Source organism: Papilio xuthus, unplaced genomic scaffold (assembly GCF_000836235.2).
Source record: "Papilio xuthus unplaced genomic scaffold, Pxut_1.1 DF826933.1, whole genome shotgun sequence".
NCBI lineage: Eukaryota > Metazoa > Arthropoda > Insecta > Lepidoptera > Papilionidae > Papilio > Papilio xuthus.
Genome location: NW_013531716.1, coordinates 7,147,514 through 7,159,811, shown reverse-complemented (window position 1 = coordinate 7,159,811; position 12,298 = coordinate 7,147,514). Strand labels below are relative to the sequence as shown.

Here is a 12,298-nt window from a genome sequence, read left to right as displayed (position 1 = left end):
TATATATATATATATATATATATATATATCTAAAGAAAGTGGTGTTAGTTACACTATTTATAACTCAAGAATGGCTTTACCGATATACCTGAAAATTAGTGAGGAGGTAGCTTAGAGCCAGGAGACTGACATAGGATACTATTTATTCTTTTTTTTTCGAATTTATGCCTTGAAGAGTTGCTTCTTATTTAACTTACTAATATTATAAATGCGAAGGTTTAGATGGATGTGATGTGGATGGATGGATGAGTGTTTGAAGATATCTCTAGAACGGCTGAACGGATTTTGATTAAATTTGGCATTACATATAGAACATAGTCTAAAAGATCACATAGTTTATACTAATTAAGTTTTTATTTATATTCACGCCGACGGAGTCGCGGGTGATAGCTAGTTATGAATAACATTATGTCACATAAGGATTGAAGTTGTTAAATTTGGAATAATCATACTAAGAGCGTGATGTATGTAACTGCACGAGACGAGACTGACCAGTAGCGGCATCTGTGGGGCGACGATGGAACCGATGCGTCCGACCATGGAGCAGAATCCGAGCAGCGAGTGTCGCGCGTGTGTGGGGAACAGTTCCGAGGTGTACATGTAGATGCCGCTGAACGCCTGCGTTATCGCGATCTTACCCACCAGGTACAGCAGCGTCGCCAGCCATGACAGCGCTGGAATACAACACATTCATTTGCAAACGTTTCACTCCAGAGTAAGCTTCCAGGTTTAGAAGTAGCACAAACCGTCTCATTTAATAGAACAAGCAGACTTGCATAGAATTTATGAACTATACTACAAGTATAAAACAATAGTTCGGAAGTGTTTATTTAAAAGTAATGAGGAAACCTGACCGCTTGTGGGATACGAACTATACAGAGAGAGACAGTTAGAAAGAGAGAGAGAGATAGTACGTATTTATTACTAACTTTTAGGAACGAAAGAGATAGCCACACAAGAGATCCCGCAGACCACGAAGGCCACCAGCAACGTTCTCTTCCTGCCGATTCGATCCAACACGAGGGCGTTGGTGACCACCGCGATCACCTCCACGCTCACCACCAGCATGTAGTTCGTGTACTTGTCCCCCGCCAGGGACACCGAGTTGATGGCCAGCCCGTAGAACACGAAGGTGCAAGTTATCCACCACCAGGAACATATCGCGAGACGCGTCATGATGATTGGAGACTGCATCACTTGCATCCATAGACCTTTCTCCTCTTCCAAGTCTTTCTTCTCTTCTGCAGTTTTAATCTTCTCCTCCGTTTGTAGCTGTCTCAAAGTTTCATCTGATAATGTCACGTTGTTCATCTTTGCAGCTTTCATTATTATCTCCACTGCTTCTTCTTTTCTGTTCTGCGACAACAACCAGCGAATGCTCTCCGGCAAGAAGTAAATATATGATAGAAAGAGCAAAGATGGCGGATAAACGACGAGTATAAATGTACGCCAGTACTGGAATGTTTTGGCTAACAAGGCGAAACTGAGACCTCCTAATACTAGTAGAATGCCCAGGAATGCTGTTGTGAGAACTCGCTTGTCTTGACCCAAAAGCTCGATTGCTGAAAATCAAAGAAAAAATAATCTTCTTCATATTCCGAGAAATCCTGATGCCATTTTAAGATCGCAGCATGTGAGTGTGAACACAACAACACACATATCTGATTGATTGTACGGAGTCATCAAATTTCATGTCAGACATATTCTTTGCTTTTATAATTCCTTCTCAGAATCGATTTTCTTCCTACTTATTTGCAATGTTTCTTTCAATCAAAACATATGTATTCAAAATGTTCGATAAATGTTGTAATTTTACTTTTATTTTTTACAAAATAATGAATTTCTTTTCTTAAAGCTTCAGAATATAAATGTTCTTGAAACTTAAGGTTACACTTAAACTTATTGAGTTACACAAATTAATGAATACTGAACTTACTCAATATATAAGCGGCGGGGAATGCGCTGGCGCCAGCGACTGTCTCCAGGAACTCCACGATGACGTACATTTCGTAGGAGACGGAGAATGCCTTCAGTGAGCCGATGGCGCCCACCAGCGTGCAGCTCAGCACCAGCGCCCGCTTGCGACCCCAACTGACAGTTACAAGCCAATGCTTTATATTTACCTACTCTATGTCTTATAGCTTTTTAAAATTACTAAAATTTGAGTACGAAACGTTATAAGACTAATTTTAAAGGTAAAAAATGGAACCACTGTTGACATCAGTTAGCATAAAAATAACTTTATTTTTAACTGACCGATCAGATATATATCCAAGTATCGGAAGAGAGACAAGCATGCCGATGTTGTGGATTGTCCCCACCAGAGTGCGCTTCCATTCCTGACACGCTAGATTGAACTGGAAATAGACAAAAACATATAAGAACATAATTATCTACTTAGGTACACACATATTCCTAGCAATTCACAAATAAAGATTAGGCAAAGGCATATGAAGAGAAATCTTAATAATGTTACTATAATAATATTATAAATGCGAATGTTTAGATGGATGGATATTTGAAGGTATCTCCGGAACGGCTCAACGGATTTTGTTATAATAAAATTTGGCACACAATTAGAACATAGTCTCCAAGAACACATAGGCTACTAATTATGTTTTTTTTATTTCCGCGTGGACGGAGTCGCGGGCGACGGCTAGTAATTAAATAAAATTAAAAACTGTTCACATATACCATGTGAAAAAATGCCTTAAACCCAAATGAATATTAATCAATGAGAACAATCATGAGAATATAAATGTATGGTCGAATAAACATAACATAAAATGTAATTGAAAAAAGATGTAAATTCATACGATTACAAAGTAAACATTTAAACTGTATACTACTCGTACAAATTAAAAGATCTCTTATCGTACTTACCAGTGTGAAGATTTTAAAAGGATCCCTTAGTGATTACTTAACGTCTCTGATTGTAGCGCGACAGATATTTAACACGTTAATAATTATAAAAAGGAAAAACAAGTTAATAAAGTGAAATGCGAATAGGCAATAATAAGGTCAAAGCAGACAGAGCGCTTGGGTCAAATAGAATCCTTGAGCGTATACTATTAGCTGAACAGGTTATTATAAAGGACAATAAACACAAGTATAAATGCAAGCAAAAATTAATTCTTTCTTTTCATAACATTGTACAATGTTTGTAATCATACTAATATTATAATATAAATACGAATGTTTCGATGAATGGATGTTTGTTTGAAGGTATCTCAACGAACTTGATGAAATTTGGCACAGATGTAAAACATGCTCTGGAAGAACACATAGGTTAGTTATTATGTTTTCTTTAATTCCGTACGGAGTCGCGGTCGACAGCTAGTTCTTGTATAATTTATTAAGAATTTTTAATCTATCTATAATAACATTTTAAGGTTAAGTCGTATACAAAACCGGCACACAGATGCTTTGTTTATGAAGTGTTCGATAACATTTATAAAAATAAACACGATTTATAGTTTTATAGATTACCTGCAGGACAACAGAATATCAAAATAAAGACTCTAAAAACAAAAGTTAGTCTGCAAAAGTATTATTTGTACTTACACGATCAATGGAGGAATATTTTAATAACAATAGACCAATATGTATTTGTTTATAAACAAAACAATACAAGTTCCATTGAAAAATATTGTACATTTTTATATACACACGTAAATGACTTAAATACAATTAAATAATTAACATACTAGAAATGACAAAGTGTTATTCAAACGTAAACATTGATAGAACGCCGTCTATTGACACATTTTAAGCTTCATTATTTATGTATGTATACTAATACATAATAATAGTGATAAAATAAAAGAGGAAAGATTTAATGTTTATACTGAGTGAACTGTGAAGATACGGCAATTATATTCTTAAATCTACATTTACGGTCTCCCTTAAAGATCACTTAAGGTCTCTGAGTTCGGCAGTTGGAAAGAATTAACTAGCCATGTTTGTACGTTAACAGCACTTTGTCTGATTTTGGATTTCTATATTGTGTCGAGGTTATCGCTGAAGCGAGAAGTATAGCCTGGGTGTGTGTCCATCGATGCGTTTCACAATATCAAATCTCACGTGAAATTCGGAGCCGCTATTACGATCGTGTATTAGAAGTTTATAGAGGCATAGTCCTTCTTAAAGGAAACAGTTATCCTAATTTTATTTGACCATCTCTACGCTGTATCATAGTTAATAAAACAAATGAAGTTCTTGTTATTACCTCTCTTAAGTACAGAGAAATAATCAAATTGTCTTTCAAAAACTATCGGCAATTAACAAAATTCACTTCGAACCGTTTCTCTTTCTTACATGAGAAGATGGTCGCAAGAGTTTTTAACCAGCATGTGTACCATCTAACTAATAAATAAGTTGAATAAGTAATTGTTAAAGTACCTCAGCAACTATAGTATCCTTGTTGGCGTAAAGCCAATGGTCACAGGAGCGCAACTCCTCGGAGAAGGCGGTGTCGTGGCAAGGCAGCTGGTCGTCAAGGGGAGCGCGGCTGTAGCAACGCTGCTCCCTGCCCGTCGCCGGCAGCGCGCTCGCCAGCCACGTTGGACTGTAGTCACTGCTGTTGTACGACTCGCACTCCGGCACCACGCATCTAATAACATTATGATGATTTTAATTTGACAGATTAACGGGATAGCAGAAGATCAATCCTTTGTGATCCCCCTTTACGACTTGATTTTGAAGACTGAGCTAAGTCTATAAATTGAAAACAGCAGCACGGCAAATGACTTTATAACATTGTTAATATAATTTTAAAACTATACATAACTATATTAAAAGTTCCAATTAAATCTATTCACGGCTACATTTCGATAATAACTTTTCCCGCGCGAATCTCTTCTCTCTTTTTCGCCTACTTTTTTCTTAATCTAAAAGGCAAAGGTTCTTAGTGGCCAGCATGCCACCTTTTTGGCAGAATGTTTAATCTATGCCCACCAAAGAGATCGGATACTTAATTCTGCACTCAACACTAAGAACTTGTTGATAGTAACATTATTTTAGAAAATAATTAGTAAATATTTATTATCAGTACTACGCTTTTTGAAACTTTTGAGTACTATAGTTAAAATGATTCATAGCTTTGATCATTAGGATAGTAATCAATGTATTGGAAACACTTTATAAAACACCAGGTCACACCACAGTCGCCATCTTCCGGCTGCAGTGAAGGCCATAACGTCGTCACCTGCGCAACGGATATGATAGAGGAAATAAGGATGGTATGTGAGTTTCTAGCTTTTTTACAAAATACAGAGATTAGATTAGTCTAGAGTCGTTCCCAATTCATTAAATAAAATTATTAAAAAAATCAAAAATTAAATGTATCTAGAAGATTTCTCTTTATCACGAGATCACGTGACAAAAATAAATTACCTCAAACTCTTAGACCAGTAGCCAAATACTTACATTATTTTAAGAAAACACAATAAATGAAATAAAAAGAACCCTAATATAAGTTGATACTATTTTATTTTCCCGCCATTCGCTTCGCCTGAGCCGTATAGCGTACATCTGAATAATTGCCGTCACTTCCTGTCGACACAATGACATCTGCTGTCATAACCTCAGCCGAGCTCACGGCAAACCGTGTTGACTATTTACAAACAATTTCACATATCAATAGTCACTTAACATCAACACTCAATCGACTAAATGAATATACTGTAACTTTGGGAGGTTTAAAATTGATGACGAATTATATAAACGGCAAAGAGAGGAAAAATATCTTTCTGTTCGCTCCCCCACCAAATCCATTTTCCCTTTTCTATCCTTACTTTATGATAAAAGGGTAGGGACAGGATAAGAATTTAGTCTCGGAGAGATACTCTCAATAAAGGAAACGCAGCATTAGTTCCACTTGAGGTATCCCTTCCACTGTTTGTGCGTGACATTTTGTCTGGTACTTGAATCCGGTATTTCATAGTTCCAACATCCTTAAACGACTGACCTACTAACAAATGTGAATTACTCTATGACTGATACTAGTCATGACAAAAATGACACTTGAATAACTGTTAACATTTTCAATTTTAAAATGCATTCAACGCATTCAATTGTGTCTTGCAAGGCAAATGGAAACGTTCCAGACATCCCTGATGACGTCACGTCTTTTGTCATCTTATCACTACGTGGCGAACTGGCTAACAAGATCGAATCAGTTCTGTTATAGTCAGATATTTTCAAGTCAGATGTTATTTACTACTTTTACTGTTTATAAGGTACGTTGCTGGCTCATGATGAATCTTACTTTGAATTTACAGTGACGATACAGTTGTAAATAGTTTGTCGTCCCTTTCTTTGTTTTTGTTTAAATGGAGATAAAATATATGTATTACTTAAATCACATATGATGGACCTCTGAGAGCAATAAGCCATTCCTAATTAATCTTATCTTTCATCCACCCATCAAATCATTCGATTGGATGGGTGGATGTTTTTTTGAAGGTATCTCCAGAACGGCTGACCGGATCTCGATAAAATTTGGCACAGATGTAGAACATAGGCTGGGAGAACACATAGGCAATTTTTTCCAATTCAGCGCGGAATTGTGGGCGACACCTAGTTTAAATACAAAAGTAAAAAAAAAGATTTTTTCTAAAGCTGTTAAGCCAATATAAGACACAGTGTTAACTTTTAAATCGGATTATTGTCCACTCATTAAAATATGTATGTTGTAAGCTCCTGCCCGCGGGTCCGTCCGCGCGGAATGAAAAAAAAACTTAGTAGCCTAAGTATTCTCCCAGACCACATTTTATATCTGTGCCAAATTTCAACGAGATCCATGCAGCTGTTCACGAGATACCTTCCAACAAATATCCATCGATCCATCCAAACATTCGCATTGATAATTTTAGTAAAAACTAAGATTAACATGAGATTGAGAATGGATTTCGCTAATTATATAAAAGTCATAACAACGCTATATGTAGTTAAACAAGGCAACAATTATGTGATCATATCATAGTTACCTATTACTGGAAATTACGTATTGTCCGTCTGTACACACGCAAGTATTGTTACTGCCGACTGCGAAGACATCCGGTTGTTAAATTATTATTTTTTTTTGTTATCAACACACAAGTGAAGAGGCAAAAAGTATTTATTTAGTATAAGGAAAATCCGTTTATTTTTTAAAGTCAAATACTGGCAGTCAAACATCTTCAAACGATGATATTAATTAAAAATAACACCTTTTATTAGTTGAGCAAAAGCGTGTTGAGATTATGCCAAGCATAAATGCGTAAACCTACCTAACACTCTTTAAGCCGAAACAATGCTTAAGGTCTATCCAAATCTTCGGTATACTTTGTATGATACAGTATACAAAAATTTGTCACCTTCGAAATGACGAATCAGGCTTCTCTATTTGCCATTACATTTAAATGGATTATGAAGAAAATAGATTAAAAATATTGATTTAATATTACTTTAGATATGCAAAACTGTTTCGACATTTGGTCTTAATGTTGGTCTGTTTGGCCACATTTACAAGATATAAAAAAGACTTCATTAGTAATAATTATTTACAATTAACTTTCTCAGAACAACAAAACTATTTAAGATTACAGAAATAAGGTTACCTATTAAGATATTTAATTGATACAAAGACATTTATAAAAAATAAATAACATATTTTTCTTAAAAGCTTCTGTTGAAGAAGTGGGCTAGGGTTCATGTCAAATGTCATAAGAACACAACTGTCTACAATAATGTATTATGTCCGGCGAACACAAGACATTTATCATTTCATTAAGATAATATTATTCAATGAAGTAAAGTTATAAATTCACAATGATGTCACAAATTAATATAAGTAATAGCTTCCTGCCTTTTTAGTATTTTGTGTTTGTTATACTTATATTTATATTTACTAGTTTTAATAGTTGTACCACAGATTAAAATTAAACAGCTGTTAGCCATTTTATATATTCTATTATTCCATAACCTAAAAGGTTATTTAGTCTATGCTAAAAGTCAATAACACTTTTGTTTATTTAAAATAACAACATTAATCATTTGTATTACGATCCAACAGATTATTTAAATAATTGATTCTCAAATTAAAAAATAAATATTCGACTTATCATGTTAATAATCTGACAGTAGTTCGTTATAATAAATTAAAAGTATTGTAATTACTCGTCTGAATGACGGCCATGTTTTTTGACATTCGCGTAATCGTGAGGACGATGTGAGAGCGGTGTTTTTAAAAATGTTGTTTACAATTCCAAAAGAATTAATGATTTAAAGAATACTATGTTTTATTTAAAAAGTATTCTCCAGCTGTGACTCCAACAATAGTTTACCATATCTTGAATGGTTTTGTTACATACATTTTCCGTTCTTACTTAAGTACGTACTTTGACTATCACAAATCCGTGGTCATGAGATTGTTATTTTGCATCAATTATTTACATCCCATAAACAAAACACAATCATATATTTTGATTTTCCCAAACATTTTTCACACGTAGCTTTAAACGAATCGATTGAATGAGATTTTTAGTAGAGTAAACGTGAATTTCCGATACCAAAATCATCATTTAAAACATATTATCTTTGTCATTGTCGTTGACAAAACAGAGATAACGCTATGTTTTAAACGGAGATTTTAATCTCAGAAACCCATGGTGAATCAGTTAGAATTAAATTACTTTATAATTCAAATTCACGTCATTGTATAATATTTAATACAGAAAATAAATAATTGGATTCTGATGGTTGAATGCATGCGAACTTTAACATTAGAACTGTTTGTAGAACTCTCTCCTAAGAGCACACTATGTTGACGCCTCTCCCACAAAAGGTTCGACGCACGGAGATAAAGAGGCGGCACTAGATGTCACTATTACGTTATTAATAGACATATTAAATAACAAATTCAACACCTAAATAATCTAAATAACATTTAAAATGGCAAAAGAAAGTGGCTTATATTTTCTGTTCGAAAATCGATTTCTAACTGTCATGGTATTAACATTTTTTTCGAACAATTTTACTTTAGTTATTATTTATCCTTTTGATTGCCAACAATGTTACTATTACAAAGATTATTCTCAATATCTAGGTCTAAAGCTCTAGGCAAAATTGCCTCAAGAGGTTATAAGCAAATAAACTCCGACCCCTAAAATGGCCGCCACGTGACAACAATCCACTTCTCTTCGTCTTAATAACACGTCATAGAATAACCAAAATATTTTATTAGAATGGAGAGCGAAAGGTGTTTTTTGTTTATAAATTGGCTCTGCCTTGAAATGATTGCGGAATGTGAAACATAATATGCATTTGTAATACATACAAGTCGAATATTATCTACGTGGTCATTTGGCAGATTTATCGTCGATATATCGCTTGCAAATCGTATCGTCCTCTAAAATGAAAGGTCTAGTCAATTAAAATTTGCAATTCTATCATTAATTAGCTCCTCATTTTCTACGGTGAAGGTGAACATCGTGATGTAACCTGCACTTTTCTGTGAAGAATGTGTGAGAAGTCAACCCGCACTTGGCCATTGTGGTTGATAGCCGTCATTCCTAACTTAGGGTAGGCTTCGAGTCGCTCAGTGGGGACGTATAGTGAGCTGATGAATATGATGGAAATTTTCTACATCAACCACCACGACATACTGGTTATATCGACCAAAACTGTAAATCCTATCTGAACGCTACTTTACTTTGTAAATAAAACAATAACGGTTACAAAGATTATCGACTTTTACGATACAAAAAACAACAAAATACACTCCCATATAACCCAATGTGTGAGGCAACAACTGCGGAATTCCATTTAGCGCGGTGTACCACTCTCCTCATTCAAAATACATTTATGCTTTGTGCTTACATCTGCCTACAATATTATGTATTTGTGTCAAGTTTCTTGAAGTTTGTCGTAAGCGTAGTCAATGAGGATGTCCGTAACTGATCATGATAGTTCCCGTCGTACGCTAAACGTATTACTTAACTAAGTGTAGATGTACATCTGAATACGGTAGACGTCCATGTCATTTGCTATGGTTTGAATATATTGTGGTCATTTGAATAAATTTATATGAGCAGTATTAAAAGGTTAATGATAATAATAAAATTAAAATATTTAATATACAGAAAACGACGTTCATAATATATCAAACACTTTTTTGTGATTAATATTATATGCTATTAAAGAGCTTAACATCTTTATGTACCTGTAAGGAACATCAGCGGCAAGAAAGACGAAGTTAATAGCATAATGAGCAGCGGCAAAGGCGGGCAGCGCCAGGAGGAAGTAGTTGAGGAGATGAAACTTGCGGAACTGGCCCAGCTCGTGCATCAGTCGGTCTGTATCCATGGCAACCTGAGGCTTCTCACACATGGCACACCAGTGACACACTGAGCATCACTTAACCCGAAATGTTTTTTTTTAATATTTGATAGTTAAACACAAAATAACTTCGTGGTTATTTGCAAACAGAATTGTTTTTATGGTCAATAAAAATCGATTAAAATGTTTTTAAGCAAGTAAAATACTGGTAATAAATAGAATGTAAAACGACTACAATAAAAAAAACAATGTTTAATTATAAAACGCACAGTTCGTGTTGTAAAACGAAATACTTTAAATTCACTGTATTTATCGATTTATTAAAAGGCAATAATTAGTATACTTAAGAAAAGGCTGCGCAACGTGCAGGAAGTCGGAATGCGCGAGCGCAACTGATCTCAAACGAAGCTACCGCGACATTCATTACGAAAAAGAAAGAAGAAAGTTAGTAACTGCCACACTTTGCGTCGCTAAACTCATTAGGAAATTTCTTTTTAAAAAAACAAAAGGGCCTGTTTATGATTTATTCAGTTTCTCTTATTACGATTAAGTTGTTTAGTTTACAGGTCAATGAAAAGGATTTAATACCTATTTGTTAATCTTACTAATATTATAAATGCGAATGTTTAGATGGATGGATGTTTGTTTGAAGTTATCTCCAGAACAGCTAAACGGAACTCAATGACATTTAGGATACATATAGAACATACTCTGGAAGAATACATGGCCTACTACTACTATATGTTTTTTTCTAATTCTGCGCGGACGGAGTCGCAGGCGACAAATAGTACATATTTAACTGTAGGATTCGACTACAGTCACATTTATTTTGACAAAATTGAGACATTATGCTTCAATAAAAGTATCAGTGCAGTGGAAATCCATATTAAGACAAATTTGATATTTTATTTTGATACTATTGTGAAGCTAGTTTTGCTCTACATTTACATATGTGCATTATAACTTGTTTTTCTTTCGTATGAAACGGAAATGCTAATTAAATTCAAATCGTTATTACGGAAATAGACTTTAAAAGATTAGCCAGCTTTTAAATATTTACAATATATTAAATGCGCAAGAAATATTAAATACAAACCGGAAATGAAGACACAATCAATATTCACACAAAAGGATAATAGTTTGACCTTCTTAATGTTTTCGCGTCGACATTGACACATCTTGTCCAATGTTTTCCGCAGACAGCGAGAGATGCCACGTAAATTATCATTGTACAGGGTCCAGTCTGATTTCAATCTTTAGTGATGCAAATATACATATTTTAGGCGGTTTTCTTTATATATATTTTATTGTAACAATACATAAATTGAATTACACATTCAAAGTCGATTTCGAAAAATTTCTTGATTATTATTAGGCAAAAAATATGCCAGTTGACCAACGTTATATGAAATTGATCTTTTTATATACAGTAAAAATATAGTTAATATTAATTATAAACATATAGCGATATTAATCTCAAAATAAATTAAAATTCCCTTGACACGTTAGTAAAATAAACACCTTTAATAAATTAATAGCAAATTTACTGATTAGACAGTTCACGGAGCATAAACTTTAATGCGTTTTTTTTAAAAAAGCCCGTGCAATGAAATACTTACCTACAAAATAAATAAACAAAGTGAATTCTATTCAGTTCCAGTTAGTCTTATTTTACTGTCATATACAAGTAAAAATGACCGTGTTGCCACACACTGAATTGGATTTTAGATAGTTCAGAATGTTGATTAAAGAATGATTGCCTTACGCAAACCTACGTGAGAGAACGGTCTAAATAAATAATGAAACCTATTAAGTTTCAAAGTGAAACAAATACCATAACTTAATTAGAAATCAACAGAAATTAAATCAACATGGTTTAAACATGCCTCAATTGATTTAGAGTTGGGGTTTGAAGCTATAAAAAAAACATTTTTAACGTTTGTGTTATGCACTTGTATCAGCACAACGAGCAGCTCTA

At 34.2% G+C, this 12,298-nt stretch overlaps 1 protein-coding gene across 1 annotated transcript in view; it reads right to left on the bottom strand.

The window, feature by feature from the left end:
• Window positions 1–10,701, bottom strand: part of LOC106122257 (organic cation transporter protein) — an 11,547-nt gene extending 846 nt beyond the window's left edge. The window contains 6 exon segments of the mRNA XM_082930810.1: window positions 493–674; window positions 930–1,562; window positions 1,937–2,091; window positions 2,257–2,357; window positions 4,402–4,612; window positions 10,205–10,701. Of these exon segments, the coding sequence (XP_082786936.1) occupies window positions 493–674; window positions 930–1,562; window positions 1,937–2,091; window positions 2,257–2,357; window positions 4,402–4,612; window positions 10,205–10,371 (1,449 nt within the window). The 5' untranslated portion in view covers window positions 10,372–10,701.
• Window positions 10,702–12,298: the final 1,597 nt, after the last annotated feature.